Below are 17,126 nucleotides of genomic sequence, written 5' to 3' on the forward strand. Positions count from 1 at the left end.
GGGGGCTGCAGCAAAAGGGGGTGATGGACCCTCACTCCTCGGCTTTGACATAGCCTGAGTTCTCATCGTCCGGGAGAAAATCTCCTTATCTCTTGGTTGCCTTAGTTCCCTTGCTCCACCTAAGCCTGAAACAAGGACAGAGTGGTACAGCTCTGTGCTGCAAAGGGCAGATTTCCCGGGTGATCAGGCCTAAGAAAGAACATGTAAATTACTGTGAAACCTTCTTTGTTTAGAATGCTCTCAGTTGAATGAGAAGGGTCTTAGGAGGAAGTTAGTTTGAAGTCTTACAGCTCTTTGACCCCGACTCAAAATAGACCGGCAGAGTTCCTTGTTTTCTATGGTTCCTTACTTCCCCCTAATGAGTACTGTACTTTACCTGAATTATTATGCAAAATGAGCCTAATAAAAGCAGGTATGGACGGTAAATCAGTGCGCTTGCCACTAGGGGGGGTAGCCATTTCGTCCCTACTTCCCCACAGAAACTGGTCTGTCTCTGCATGTTTTTTCTCGCGTGTTTATCGTCGAGCCATCCACAGCGTTCCGTGGTCACTGCTGGCCGGTGACCCACGCAACATAAACTGTGTGATTCTAAAGTAAAAGGAAGAGTTTTATAGTAGCAGTAGATATATTTATGATATAAATTTTACATATACTGGAGGATTTAAACTCAGGTGAGCTTATTACATTTCATGAGTCTAAATGCCACACTAGTTCATTATTCCTAATTTTCAGATAGTTTTCCTAGGATTCTAGCATTAAAAGATTTTCACTAAAAAAAAAAAAAGCTACTATAGATCATTAATATAACTGAGCTGCATTAAAGGGCAAAGGAATAGAGTGTGGACCGGGATTGTGGTTGATCAAAGTCTGAATCCTTCACTCACTGCAGGCTTTGATTACTCACCTGGCTGTATATGTAACAGTAAATGCTTCTCTTGAAGCTTCTAATTAGGCTGAAAATTTTATCTATGTATATATATTGAATATCATTTTTCATTCCTCAGAGTGACCTAAATTGTTTTTCACAGTACATATCTTCAATACATTCATCCTTTTGACTTTGAAGATAAAATTTTAAAAAATATTTTAAGATTTAATTAATTAAAATTTTATGTTGATTAAACTTAATGACTAGTTGTATATTCAGGTAGTAGATTTTAAGGCAGAACTGTGCTCCAAGTTAATTTTTTACTTTTATGCAGATTTTAAGAAACAGGACAAATCAGAAATATTTATTTGTATTTGGTAATATAGATACTTTCCCCATGACTTAGCCATTGTTGATCTTAAGCTTTGGAAGCAGTACAAGACACTACTGTAGTGAAGAGAGGGCAGACATGTACTGAGGAGCATATTTAGACAGCTATGTTGATGTAATGAGTAGTAGACAATGAAAGCAGTAACCTGTTTTTTTCTTTTGAAATGCTCTCATTATGTGTCTCAGGGGCCGTTTCAAAAACACATTGGACAGAAAGCTAATATTTAGGATTAGTGCTTTCGGACTGGGAAGTTTCTAGCTTAGCTCTCCTGGGTACCTTGGGGGGTCTGCATTTGATGACACAGCTCTAGTGTTTCACCCAGCAAAGAATACTTTGTGATTTCTTTTAGTCCACACCCATTGCTTTCTTTAAGACCCTTCTTAAAAGGTAGCTGCTCCAAGTAGTTTTCCTTCTTATTTCCCTCTTCTCAGTAAATGCCTTAGCTTCATATTTCATTACCAATTTGAATGTAATAGTTTTTGATATGAAATAACCACCACCTGGTCATATTCACTTCTTCATTGTGAAGAACTTAAAATTTTTTCTCTGAAACTTATTTGAAGATGCTTGTTATAAATGTATCTTTCCTATAGTTAAAAAAATGATTTCTTCTGGGAACTATACTTATTTGAAAAACTACATAAAAATAAAAATACTTAAGAAGTGGTTAATAGACACAAAGACAATTATAACAGAATTTATAGACTTATTTTATGCAACACTTATGAGTAAATTCATAATAATTGCTTGGTTTTTGAGGTTGCACAAGTAAGCTATCATTAAACACAAACCACAACTATTTTTTCTTACTTAGAACTCATAGGATTCTTCTGTTTCTTCAGAAATTCTAAATAAGAGACACAGAATATACAGCCTACAAAGATGGAAAAGCTAGTTTGGAAGAAATTTCTGAAGTCTTAAGTTTAAATTTCTATCTGTCTTATGTCAACAGACTTGGTAAAAATATTTCTTTTTAACATAGAGCTATTAATATTTTGGATGTCTTTTCTTGTCCTTATTGACTTTTATGAGCCTTAATAAAAGCTCTTGGGTGGGTATCTTATCAGAAAAAGAAACCACTCTAAGGGGAAAAATTTAAATTGGCATTTATTATATGGTATTATTTAACATTTATTGCATTAAGAGAAGCAGGAAAGAAATAGTCATATGAAAGAAGAATCACAGTGTTTTTTTTCTAATAGTTTTAGGACCCTCACCTCACAGTCTTGTCTAAAGTATTTATGAATATCAAAAGATTTCAGGATGCTAAAATAGAAGATGAAATATCATTATTATGTTTTAATAGGAGTAACTCCATAATGATATTTTCAGAATCAAAAAGATTCCTAAATTTCTCAAAGCCAGTAAATTGGTGGGTTGCCTGTTTAATTTTTTAGAATCTACCAAAGAGTTTTCCAGAGTGAATGTACCATGTTACATTTCCATGGGCATTGGATGAGTGACTCAGTTTCTTCACATCCTTGCCAGCATTTGGTTTTGTCATTATTTTAACTTAACCTTTTCTCATCTTTCCATATTTTTTGGCAATTTTATCCTTTTTAAGGACTTCATCATCACCTTCTAAGACTATCATATGCATATTTATGGTTTTAGTCCCAAGCTTCCCCTGGAGGACCAATCCTTTATTTTCAAATGCTTGATAAATAACTTTCCCTGGAGATATATAGTAATACTCAAAATTTAATTCAATACTTGTAATTTACTCCTCCATTGCCTTCTATTTCTCTATGAAGTTATCATCCCTTTAATTACTCAGACTTAAAATTTTGATGTTGTATTCAGTTCTTCTCACTATAGTGCCTCATATGTAATTGTTAAGTTTATTACTATACTTAATTCTATAAATAGAATTTGATATATGTCTATTGATATATGTCTTTGATATATGTCTATTATTTTTAATATTATTTTCGCTACAATAGTTCAGGTTTTCATTTCTTCACATTTGGACCATTGTAATTCCTTTCTATCTGACGTCTCTGCTAAAAGACCCTATCCTCTGTTCATTTTACACAATATTAACATACAATTTTAGAAATTTTAGAAAGCAAAGTTAGACTATGTCTTTCATGATTTAATAGCTCTTAACGTAACCTTTATTCCTACCAAAGTTTAAATTTTTTAACCTAAAACTCACCACTCTTAATTTTATGTTATGATATGATCAAGCTAGGTATAAGGAATGCTATGGCCTCAAAAGATTAGTTTTCTGGGAAATGAATGAATGCTAGGATGTATTTGGAAAGAGGTAGGGGAGTTGGTTTTGCTTTATGTATAGTTGACATCTTATGAGTATGTGAGTCAAGCGGGGTTTCCAAGAGCCCACAGCAAGTTTGAACTGATTGGAGCTTGATGCTGATTGGCAATGCACTCTGGAAGGTTGTGTTAGGCAGTGTTCTTAAGAGAAACAGAACCTATTTTTAAAATTCATTTATTATGAGGAATTGGCTCATGGGAAATAATGGGGGCTGAGAAGTCCCATAATCTGCTATCTGTGAGCTGGAGTCCCAGAAATTCCAATGGTATAATTCCAGTCCAAAGACAAGAGAAAACCAATGTTCCAGCTCAATCAGTCAGCCAGAGAAAAGAATTCACCCATTATCTGTCTTTTTGTTCTACTCAGAGCGTCAGTGGATTGGATGCCCACATCAGGGAAAGCAATCAATCTTCCTTACTTTACTGATTCAAATGCTAATGATTTTAGGGGACATCCTCATAGGGAAACATAGCAATAATGTTTAACCAGATAACTGGACATCTTGTGGCCCAGTCAAGTTGACACATAAAACTATCTATCACACAGATGTATCTGAACCTCAGATGGATGAAGCTGTACATCAGGACTATAGTATCTGGGATCCAGGTGTTCAATCTCACGGGTACAAGAACCCAAGCATTTTGAGAGAAGATGGCAGGAGCTAGTCTAGCTATTGAGAACCCAGCCCTAAGGGTTAAGTTTCTGAGAACTTCAGTGTTAGCAAAAAATATAAATGCAAAACCACAAATAGCTGAAATAAAGATCTCTATCTAACACGAAGAACAGATTGAGAATTCAGTCAAGAAGTGTCAAGGAAAGATTGTGATGCAGAGGGCATATGGCAGAAGTTCAGGACTTATCCTAGGTATACTGGATTTAAATTGGCAAGATCAATTTAGAACTCCACTGAATAAAATCTGTCAGAGTCTGGTCTATTAATAGCCTGCCTATTTTGATCTGGAGTCTCAGAGACTTTTTGTGTGTTTAGAACTGAGTCACTCCAAATGGATCTAAGCAAGTAGCTCAGGCAGTTAACTGAATTGTCCCACTGTGTGGAGTGTTTTAATGTTAATAATTTAAAATTAATGCTTGACTATAAAAAATAACTTATAAAATTATAATGGTTTTCCTCTCAAGCAGACTTGAAAATAAAAATGATTAGCTTGGAAGACTATTTTTAGTTCAAGGATATTTTTGTGAATATACTTCTTGTGTGCCTTATTGATAGTGACTCCTTTAATATAATGACTATCTATTAATATTAAACTCTCTTAAAGTATCTGAACAATGTCTGATATAAAGTTGTATGGTTCAATAATATATAATTCAAACTCTAACTTAAGGTTGCATTTTAAAAATACTTAAAAATATGATTTTAAATAAATTCCTGCTTTACTGAAAGATATTTCAAAATACCAACAGGAATAGTGCTCCACATCTCTCAGAAGACTGGGCAGCATTTTCTCTGGAATAAAATCAAGAGTCAGGAAACAAGGATATCCAAGGAGCCAACAGACAGATAGATAGATCAACTCACTAAAGTGTACATAACTAAGAAGGCTCAATACATGCTCATTTAAAGACTTTGCTTTCCTAATTTCTCATGTAAGTTAGTGTAGAATATTTAGAATAAATTTGAAGACAGAGAAAAACAGATGTGACAGCAAGAACTCTGCTTAACATTGAAGTATGAGAAAGATATAAAATATAAAGAACAAGAGCTCAAATCCACAAATACTGGGGTCATTTGGTAAAGGTACCAATAACCCTACATTTTCCTAAATGCTCAGAGGGCACTATAGTATGAACTATGTATTGATGGATGTCCATGGTAATGTCAGGAAAGTAGTTGGTAAGTTTGAGAAAGATTTTTGTAGAAACATAATTTTAAAGAGAATTTTTATATTTTGTTAAAATATAAAATTAAACTATTCAGAAAATGTGTTTAGAAAAAGTTATTTTTAATGAATTGTCAAAGATCAAGGTTTCATACTACTTAGAATATTTTAAGAAACATTTCACTAATAAAACATATTTATAGAGCTGAAGATTGGTTCTTGACTAAGAAAGGAGACTCTGGGCAATAATATGCTTTACAGTGTGGAATTTCCTCAACAAACTAAAAATGGAACTACCTTTTGACCCAGCAATTCCTCTGCTGGGATTATACCCTAAGAATCCTGAAACACCAATCCAAAAGAATTTATGCACCCCAATGTTTATAGTAGCACAATTTACAACAGCCAAGTGTTGGAATTAAGCTATGTGCCCATCAGTAAATGAGTGGATCAAAAAACTATGGTACATTTACACAATGGAATACTATGCATCAGAAAGAAAGAAGGAGCTCCTACCCTTTGCAACAGCATGGATGGATCTGAAGAGCATTATGCTAAGTGAAGTAAGCCAGGCAGTGAAAGACAAATACCATATGATCTCATCTATAGGTAGAACCTAATCAATAAAATGAACAAATGAGCAAAATAGAACCCAAGACATGGAAATAAAGACCAAAATGACAGTGACCAGAGAGGTGGGGGGAGGGGGATAACAGGGGAAAGAAGGGGAAGGATCAAGTCAAGGAACATGTATAAAGGTCCCATGGATAAGGACAATGTGGGGGTATTGAATGTGAAAGGGGGATGGGCAGGACAAGGGAGAGTAATGGGGGAAATGGGGGACAACTGTAACTGAACAACAATAAAAAAATTTAAAAACTGTCCTCTAGGATTTATTAAAGAATGATTGGTTAGTCAATTGCTTAAAGCACAGTACAAATGAAGCCATGCATTGTCTCAGGATCAAGGCACATGTAAAAGGTGTGTTCTACCAATCATCCTTATGTCAGTATTGTACAGCTGCTCACAAATAAGTGCTAGGCCAGAGCTTTATTCTTCCTGTACAACTCTTAATAGTGGTCCAGGACAGTCATCTGTATATGAAGTGCTATGCAACTAGTCTTTCTGTTCAACATTTTTCAAGTTTTTACTTTAACCAATTATAATTTAGCATTAAGTATTTAAAATATTTTATACCTATTTAATAGATGGTTAAGTGTACCAGTATATACAGACATTGTTAAGGAAATGGTTATTATTTAAAACAAATTAGTCATATCCTTAAAAATGCCCATTAAAGTTATGAGCATTCAACTCTATAAGGAAGTTTATTTAGAAACCTCATTTTAGGTTGTGAGGTATCTCTTTACTTTTGTTAAGGAATGACTTGGATTTTTCCTTCCAGAGCTTCCAGAAGAGAGCCACCATGTGGTTCTTTTCATTTGTGTAGTTCATATATCTAGTCTAGTGTTACATTTTCTTCTTAGCTTTGGGCTTGAGAGTTAATGGCACTGAGTCAAATGCATCATGCTGTGAGGTCAGCTTGTCTGATGAACAATAACTTGCATTGTTTAACTTGTTTTTCCTTTTTTGCATGAAATTTTGAATTACATAAACATTAAATATTATATGTATGTTTTGGTTTGATTTTTAAGCTATTAAATAATGAGATCATGTAAGCAGTTATATTATAAAGGAAAATTATGTTAACTAGTTTTAACTATTGAGATTATCATCTCTATTTTAAAGGACTGATATTATTTAAGCATATATGTGAATATAAATTTAGCGGTTTGGAAATGCATAAAAGGTTTCCCCAATGACATCAATGGTATTAGGTTGAGAAATTCACTTTTTGAGAAATTTTTCAGGGAACTGTTCTTTCATGGGCTGGGGAAACTATACTATCAAAAGTTTTTCTAGGTTTATGCTAACTAGTCAATTTTAAAAGCTTCTAATCTAGTGAGTTTAGAATTGATGAAGAAAACATTGATCTCTCACTGATTATTAGTACCCTGGAACATAGTAGCATTGTCATTTTGCATGAAATTCAGGAGAGAGTAGAAAAGTTAATCACACATTATGTTCATGGGTCTTCATAGGTGAAGCTCTTTACATCCTAAATCTGGGGTAGCTATGTCTATTAGTAGTATACATCTAGCACACTTGCTCTCAGCCCTCCTCAATTGGGATTCTGAAGGAGAATTAAACTCTAAAGCCCAAGGTAGATTTAGTTTTTATGAAATGAATGAAGTTCTCTTTTATGCATTTGGAATAGTGTTATGTATCATCCTTGGAACAACTGAACACAGTCATGCATACAATTTTCTTTAGGGATTAATTTTTTTTGCAGAACCTCAATTGAGAAAAGGCGATCATACATATTTTATACTCTCCAGAATAGGGATTAATTCTTTTGTGGAACCTCAGTTGAGAAAGGCTATTATATATACTTTATACTCTCCAGAATATATATATGTGTGTGTGTGTATAAAAGTTAAATAATGCAAGTGATATCTCACCAAATATTTATGTATATGTATATTTTTATATACATAATATATATATATTTTCTCTTTTTCTGGTTTTCAGTTGCAGCTTTGATATTATGGAATTCATTAATTTACTCAATAACCATTAACTGCTACATGCCAGGATCTATGCTAAGCTCTAAAAATATAATGCTAAGCAAAAATGGACATGGCCTCTGCTCTCATGGAGATTATGATCTGATGGGAGAGAGAATCAGTTATCAAATAATCACCTTACCTTAGTGAATATATAACTAAAACCTGAGGAAGTGCTATAAAGGAAAAGAGTGGACTTCCCTGAGAGCTGTTCAAAGGAATATAACCTCTACTGGAATTGTTGGCCAAAATTGGTGACAAGGACATAGAGGCCAGTGGACTGAAAAACATAGGCCTTTGGACACATTGCTGGCAAAAGCCAGTTTTCATTTATTTTCTTCTAGTGGCTTATAGTCATTGTTGAATTTTACCAACCATTGAGAGAATTAGGTCCAATCCACATCACACTGCTTATACTGGATTAACTTAAAATATATTTGTGAAATAATATTAATTGTGTCTTTTGTCTCATATACACTAATTCACTCAGTGTGAGTTCAAATGTATACAGGATTTTTGCTGAAAGGGAAAATACTCTTTTTCTCTTTGAATTCCCAATAATGCTTAGCAAAGTGTTTGAACAAGAACCTCACAGTTGTTTATTATAATTAATATTTTATAATATTTAATTTTAACTCTCAGCAATTCTTTAACTTAGATATGGATTTATATTGTTTCTTCATTGATTTAAAAGTGAAGACAGTATGTAAAGATTTTGATTTAGAATGATTGACTACATATTTGGAAAAAGAAGGCAGATTATTTTTACTCTAAGAATTTTAAATCTGCAGCTTAATTAGATTTTCAGTGCAGATCTCAGTTTGAAACTGATTCATAAATTAGTGTAGAGAATGCACAGAGCATTTAGAATCACAAGACATGAGTTCAAGGCTTGGGGCTGCTCTTTATTTACCTATAAATAAGACAACCAGATCAGAGATCTCTAAGGTCTTTTCCAACTCTAAAGTCTTCTGTATGTCCATGGTGCAATGAATAATGCATTTTTATGGATTTGATCTGGACCAAAAACCAGTAACTTATTTTCAATATTCCTGATTTTGCCATTAATCAGGAATAAATAATTTAACATGCACAGTCCTTATAGAGAATACAAATTCTAAGTGAATATCCTGTGAGATTTGCTTTTTAGTCATGATGATCCATGGCAAATTAAAAAAAAAATCATCAAACAATACTCCTTTTAGATATCATTCTAGTATAATTTGATATGTGTATAGAAAAAGTAAATGAATTTAAAATCAGTATAAATAAAAAATAACTAATAAGGTAACATTTTATCCACATTTCCTCAACCATATTCCATAGTCAGTCAACATTTTTTCAATAAATGAATAAATAAATTAAGACAATAATAAACATTCTAAAACTTTCCTGGTAATGATTTGGTATTATAACTAAGAATCACATAAAGCAATTTTCCTAGGGGTAGTCATAATTACCAAGTACCAAAAAGTTAATAATGGACACTAGTTGATTAATTTTTAATTTTATAAAAACATTAATTTTTATTCCTTAGTTCAACTGCCACTGATTTTTTTATCCCACCTGAGGCTTGTAAAATCTTTTTAAATGGGCTATTGTCCTGCTTTGAATCCATACATAAAAAGCATATAGGTATACTCCCTAAGATTTAGTTGGCTGTGCAGTGAATATCTAAATTTATAATTATCAGAATAACCATGATGGCTGGGAAAATATTCTGTTTTAAAGCATGTATATAGAAGAAAATTATGTTGGTTACTATTTATTAAGTGCTCACTCTATGCAGGCACTACACTAAGGGTTTTAGATGTATGTGCTCATTTTGTTTTCAGAATAAACACAATGAAGTATATGAACAATAATCTCCTTTGTAAAGATAAAGAAATTAGGCCTTATGGGATAAAATCATTTGTTTTGTTGGAAGTTTAAGGGTGGGGATATGGAGTTAGTCTTATTGTACTGGAGCTTTGGGAGGACATTTTTTTTTAGAAATGCCTCCAGTTCTTTCCCCTTAATGCATAGTATGGCCTCAGTAGGGACAGAGCAATTAGTAAAAGTAATATCAGATCTATCTGTTTATCTATCTATCTATCATCTGTCATCTATCTATAGGGAGAGATGACTTTCAAATCTTCAATCCACATGACATATACTTTGAGCACATTTTTTTTCTCCAGATAAAAACCAACAATACTTATCTGTACCAGTCTTGGTTTTTTTTTTAAAGTGCATTAGGTCTTTAAAATATAACAACTCCATGAAGTATTTTTATTATTATCATCGTTCTCATGATGAGATGGTTAGACTGAAGCACAGAAATGTTAAGTAACTTTTTTTTATCCTCATCCAATTACAGTTTTTCATTCCTTTTAGAGAGGAAAGGAGGGAGGGGGAGAGAGAGTGAGAAACAATGATGCAAGAGAGAGACATTGATTGGTTGCCTTCTTGTAGGTGTCCCAACTGGGGATGGAACTGACAGCCTGGGTATGTGCCCTGACCAGGAATCGAACCCATGACTCTCAGTCTGTGGGATGACATTCCAACCAACTGAGCCACAGCAGCCACGGTTTAAGTAAATTTTCCAAAGTCACACAGCTAACATGTGGAGGACCTGGGATTTAATTCTCATAGCAGGACTCACGACCTTAACCTCTGTTCTATATCCCTTCTATTTGGCATAATGATATAAGAACACTGGTGCTGTATTTAGGCATTTATTGTAACTAATATCACTGGCTAGTGTAGGAAGTTTTGATTTTTCCTTATGTTAAGCAGATTGTATGAAAATGAAACCCACAACCTTGACATCCTCAGAAGCAGGCTCTAAGTAACTGACCTAACTAGGCAACATAACAAGGTCAAGCTAAGATGCTGTGACAGCAACCTTGACTACCTAAATAAGCTTTTCATAAATCTCTAAGCCAGAGACCCATTTATGTGGTGACCAATGAAGATTCACATTCCCTTTCAGTAAGAGCTGTCTTGCTGTCCAGAATGTGAGCTTTGTGTCAACTTTTTTCTACAATGAAAAAACTACAATGTTTTGGAGGACTGGCCCATTTGGCTGCTGGGTTTGATCCTGCACCTGTGAACCCCTAGTCAGTTTCAGGAGACACCTACCTTCTAATGAGATATGAGAAAGGAAAGAGGGAGTTTCTAAGCATCAGGTACAGGCTAAAACAATATCAAAGCACCAACCACATTTAAGTGTATTACACTTTACATCTCTACAGTAACTGCTCTGCATAAAATTGTTGGATGGCATTATAATAGATAATACTGAGAAAAATCATAAATCTGGGAAAGACACCAGAAAGTCAGTTTTCCTGGTATCCTACGTAATGTTTTTAAGCTTGGAGGAATACCAGGGATAAATGCTGTTTCTTAACTGTGAGTTCATGGTTTTAGCAAACGGGTTTCCCAAAATATATCTTTGCTGGCAACTTCTCTATAAATTGGAGAGCTGTTTTATTTCTCCATATTCTTTTGAGGCCATTATACATAGAGTAAGCTGTGTGAGGTTCTCAGAGAAAATATCAAATAATGTGTGTAGAGTCATAGTTCAGCAACGTGATGGCTTCTTATCCTGAAAAACCATGCTCAAGTTTTGCTTTTTGAGACTTCTGATGTTCCATGTAAATGAATCCGTGGCTTAGATTAGCTCCCCTTTCCCCTACCACAAACATTTAGTCCTTTTAGTTTTTCCTGTAGCGGTAAGGAGACTTTTCTGCCCTTGGTCAAATTTATTGTACCAGAGAACTGACAACCTAGCTCAGCTGTGTCAAGTGTTGGCTGTATTTTTATCAAGATTAGAGAGACATTCATTTCCTGTAAATGATGGAACATTTGTCTCTACCTTTTAGAAGTTGGTTTTTACAATAGTGTTAGATGACTAAGAATGAGAATTAGATTGTACATACGAGTGAGAGAGAGGCAAAGTCCATTGGAGGCCTATTAAGAAGTAAGTTTGATGTTAAAAAGATCCAGACTCAGTTGTGGAGTACAGGTGTCTAGATTCCTGAGATATCCAAAAGAGTAGAGGGAGAAGTCATAACCCAGAGAACAAGCCATTATAGCTTAAGATTTAAAGGCTGCCTTTGTATGGCAAAGAAATGTTACTTGGGACCCTGATTACTTTTTAAAAAACTATCATCAAATTAGGTTTAATTCCAATAATACAAAGGTGATATTATATCATGAAATTGATTAAAATGAACCTTGGACACTTGAACAGTGTTCTTACTGTATATGAAGTATTTTTAAAGAGAGGTGCTGTTTTCAATTGCATAAAAATATCACATTCAAATTAAAAGTTGAAAATCACTCTATACCATACAGAAAAATGTTTACCTGAAAGTTTAAACGAAGATGAATCTATATGTAAAGACCCAGTTTCACCATTTAACTTCTGATGTAAAATGGTGTCTATCCTATCCCAAAATTTCGCTGCTTTATATTTAAAGCAGGGCATAAACTTCAGCACAGCATGTATTACCACTCTCCCTTTGGATCGGCTGCAGAATAGAAACAGACAAATAAATTAGGCTTTTTTTACTGAGCCTCTATCATTTTTAATAGAGTCATTCTATACTTTGGTAAGCAGAGCTCCTAGTAGCTATTTGTTTCTCCCAAGGGCATCAGAATGGCACTTTCTGGACATGGCAATGGTAAAAAGATTGTGATTTAGACTCGGGGGAAATGAGTTTGTCTTCTAGATTTACTGTTTGCCACCTCCTTGACTACAGCAAGCTGTGGCATTCTCTGTACTTAAATTTCCTTATCTCTATAATGGGAATGGGAATGTTATTTACTAGTTTATTATAAGCACCATATAAGATAATGTATATGGAGGTATTTTGAAAATTTTAGAGTATTGTGCAGGAGTTATTCATTAATATGGATGTATCTATGCATGATAAATCCAGTATAGACTCTGTATAAAGTGCCAGTAGCAAATAACAAAGTGAAATATAATAGGTAAGATAAAATAATCATTTATTATCATTTTTTTAACGAAGGCAAAATTTTCAAGAGTGGGCCAATTCCTTTTTACTTGTTGGAAATCACAGCTGAACAAAAACATTAGATTAGATTTATTAAATTTGTAATTCTGACTTAAAGATGAAAATATATAAAATAAGCAAAGTGAAAATAAATAAACAAAACAAAAATTTTCAAAGGAGTAAGTGCCATTGACTCAATGGAATGTCTCTTCTGCTCTATTCTCTGTTTCTACACCTCCTCACCTCTGTGTGTTTGAAAACCCACAACTACCCCAAAGCTTTATGAGACTAGAGAAAGCTTCTAAAAACATACACTTGCAAACCTTTACAACACTCACAAACAAAAACAGAAACCATGGCCAAGATACAAGTTTATAAATGATTATAAAGCCTTATTATTTTAATATTTTTTCCAGGATAATTCTAAATGAAAAGATTAGCTAATTTTTATGTCACTCCTTACTGCTTATATTTTAGGGTATGTGTAAAAATGCTCTTCCTTTGAGTGCTATGTGTGAATTATTTTTATTTCCTTTATATAATATTAAGCATTTAGTTATCTTCTACAAATTTATTAAGCATTCTCACCTCTAATGATTTTATGAAGGTACAATGCTAATTTTCTTTTGTCTGACCTGTAGGGACAAACTCTTTACTTTTTGTGCAACAGACAAAGACATATATCATTTTGTTTAAACATTTTTTTTAAACCACGGATTTCACTTTGACTTTTTATCCTATGTCAAATAACTATAAAACTAAACTAAATATAGACATATGGATTCTTAATTTGGCATTATTAGGGTAATATGATCCTCTTTTTTACTGAAAATGTGAATTAAAAGTTAATTTTATCTTCTCTTGACTCATAAAATACTTTTTAGTTTTATATGATGAATGCTTATTTTCCTTTATATTCCTGAACTTTCAATTCATAGTTCTAGGTACTGGAGCTGTATCAGCTCATATAAGACCACAAGGTCCTTGCTATCATTCTAGTAGGAGAGACATAAACAAGAAAACAAAGAAGTAAAATAATCTTCCAGCAAATTCTATGAAGAAAATAGAGCAATGATTTGAGGAGTGGTGGTAAGAACATTATAGAAAACCTGTCTGAAGTAAGAGCTGCATGACAAGTAGTGAGTCATGCTAACATCTGAAGGAGGAATGTTCCAGAAAGAAGGAACATCAAGTTTAAAAACCTCAACCAAGATAGCCTTAACATTCTCCCCAGCTTTATTAAATATTTGACAAGTTTCTTCCTGACTCTAGCCCCCTGAATCCCTTTTTAAAAATTATTTGCTTTAGAAAATTTGTCATTATAAATTCTTCCTCTCCCCCTTTAAATTATATGTAAAATTTTTAAAAGGCTCTTGTATTTTAACCCCAGAAATGTCTCTCTCAAGGACCTAAAAACCATCTCTTTGACATGAAACCATCAAAGGTCATAGCCCCTCTACCTCTCTCAGTTTCTGTGCAAAGGTGAAAGGTTAACTTTGATGGGCACCTTACTCCAAGTTGTAAAACCACCTCCTGTCATGAAAACATGAGTTTAGTTTTCTTTGGGAAGAGCCAGTGATGCAATTTCTCATGTTTATTGGAAAAATAATAGTGAGTAAGTCTGGATATAAAGTCATGAGTGAGGACAAGAGTATGACATGAGGTCAGAGAGGGACAGCCAGGTCAGGTAGGGCTATGTAGACTATATAAGGAGTCTGGAACAAGTGGGAAATGGTCAGATAATATTAGGTAGGAAAATAATCAGCTCTTTCACTTTAAGTGCTGTGTGGGGAATGGATTGTAGTGGAGCATGAGTGACAAGTTGATGAAATAAGCTAGATATGACTACTTGGGTTCAAACTACAGCTTTATTATTTATTAAATGTGTGACCTTGGCAAGTGACCTAACCTACCTTTGCTTCAGTTTCCTCATTTGTAGAATGGGAAACTAATATATAAAAACACACAGGGTTGCCATCAAGTTAAATGGATTAATATATAAAAAGTTAAGAATATGAATTATTTAAAAATAAACATAGAAAGCTAAATAGCACAAGTTCTATTTTTAAGGAGAGGTAGATTCCAAAGCATATTAACATTTCTATGTATGCTTATAATAATTATTTTTCCTATCTATTGCAGGTTAAGTGTTTGGATAAACATCTTCACTGCCATAAAATAGATGGAGAACTGGAGTTTTAGAGGGGCAGAAAGGTCATGTAAAAGTCACATGCGCACCTTGCAGAGATATTTGGGACTGCTGCTGCAAACTGCAAAGCCCCGATTTCAGTGCATTGGTACCATGTGGGAATGGGGGCTCCGTGTTGTCACATCTTTTGAATTTTTAGCATTCTGAAAGTCCTTTTTTTATATGAAATATCCTAACTTTTACATTTAATCCACACTCTAAGCTAGATTTGGCCCATTGGCTACCAGTTGGCCACTCCTGGATCAGACATTCTGTACGTGACTCTCTTATGTTACTTATTCTTTCTTTATTCATCTCCTGATTCTTTCTTACCTCATCTCCTGATTTTAGATTTGCTTTTCTTTACTTTGTGCTTTAAAATAAAAAATAAAGGCATTTAACTTTTATGTGAAACTCACAATCAACTGAATTTCTTGATTCTGGTTTAATAATTTCTCAATACACCTTGAACATCTTTTTTTTTCCCACATTTAATGCTAGTGGTTTTGAAGCCCCAAATTGAAATTTCTTTCAACCTTTCAATCGTATACCAAGCAAAGATATTATGTTGAGTGTGATATATGAAAGTGAAGGACAGAAGTTTCTTCTCTGTGCCTCTCAGGATATTTTATATACCTTACTTGGACAACATGAGATTTGACATAGTGTCTTCTCAGTTTGGATCCATGAAATGTTTCATTTATCTGTTAAAAAGTAAAATGCATGATGATTACATTTTTATTTTTTTATTTTAAGTTTTCATAGTGGAGAACTTGAAACATACATGAAAGCAGAAAGAATAGTGTAACAAACCCTTGTACTCATCATTTAGTTTACCAGGTATCATGAAATGGTCAATCCGGTTTCATTTTATTACTACTTACATCCCAGGAATTAAATAATTCCTTAATATCATCAAATACATAGTATTAAAATTTCCCCAGATCATGACTCATTTAGGAAAAAGACGTGATGTGTTAAGTATGTGCCTTTTTGAAAATTACCTTTATACTGACTCAGTTCATTTACAAGTGTTTTTAAATAAAAAAAATTGTGTGGCACAGTGAGATAAAAATATTTGTTTATAAAAGCAGCATATATATCAGAATATTCATTTTGAAGAAGTAGATTCAAAAGACCAACTAATAGACTTTCTCTTCCATGTTCAGCCTTTTATTGAACATTGGTGATATAAAACTTGACAGAAATGTTCCCAAAAGGATTTTTTTCTTTACTGTAGCATCCTCCTTTCATGTCTGGACTGCAAGCTATTTTGACTTCTATTGTAATTATATGCTGCTGACAGGTTCAAAGTGGGATATGTAGGTGTTTCTCAAGGAAATTTTATTAAAAAATCATTTTCTCAACTGCTCTTGATCTCAGCCTAATGGGTGAGTTCCCGCTGTGGGACCATCACAGAGCACCAGACATCAAATTGCAATGCCTGGGACTTTTACTTTGGCAAAAACTGACTTATATTGGAATTGTAAAGATTTAATCTTTATTTTTCCTCCTGCTCCAAAGCGATTGGAATGTATTCATTGATTCAATAAATGTTTATTGAAATAAAACTATGAACTAATTAGATAGATCCATTCTTTTTTAGAGATTCAAAACAGGAAACATGATAAGCAGATCAAAGAATAAATAGGTAAATATGATAATCTGAGATAGTGTTTGGTGATATAAAAATGTAAGATAAAGTAATATAGTCATTCAGGGGACAGAATTTGAATGATCAAATCAGGCCTCTGAAAAGTGACATCTGAGTGAGACCTGAGTGAGGAAAACAGGAGAGGAGTATTCTAGATGGGAGGAACAGCAGGCCTCAGATAAGAATGAAACTGGTATAACTGAGGGATAGAAACAAAGTGTTGTAACTCAAGTAAAGTGAGCAAGGGAGAGAGTGTATAAGTTGAGGTTGTTCATG

At 33.7% G+C, this 17,126-nt stretch overlaps 1 protein-coding gene across 1 annotated transcript in view; it reads right to left on the reverse strand.

The window, feature by feature from the left end:
• Nucleotides 1-17,126, reverse strand: part of LOC123815635 (transmembrane protease serine 11C-like) — a 56,161-nt gene that overhangs the window by 15,722 nt on the left and 23,313 nt on the right. The window contains exons 5-6 of the mRNA XM_045834039.1: nucleotides 15,833-15,900; nucleotides 12,356-12,519 (exon numbers count right to left, since the gene is read on the reverse strand). Coding sequence (XP_045689995.1) covers nucleotides 12,356-12,519; nucleotides 15,833-15,900 — 232 coding nt within the window. The remainder of the gene's footprint in view (nucleotides 1-12,355; nucleotides 12,520-15,832; nucleotides 15,901-17,126) is intronic.

Source organism: Phyllostomus hastatus, unplaced genomic scaffold, assembly GCF_019186645.2.
Source record: "Phyllostomus hastatus isolate PE091 unplaced genomic scaffold, TTU_PhHast_1.1 phas_contig_196, whole genome shotgun sequence".
NCBI lineage: Eukaryota > Metazoa > Chordata > Mammalia > Chiroptera > Phyllostomidae > Phyllostomus > Phyllostomus hastatus.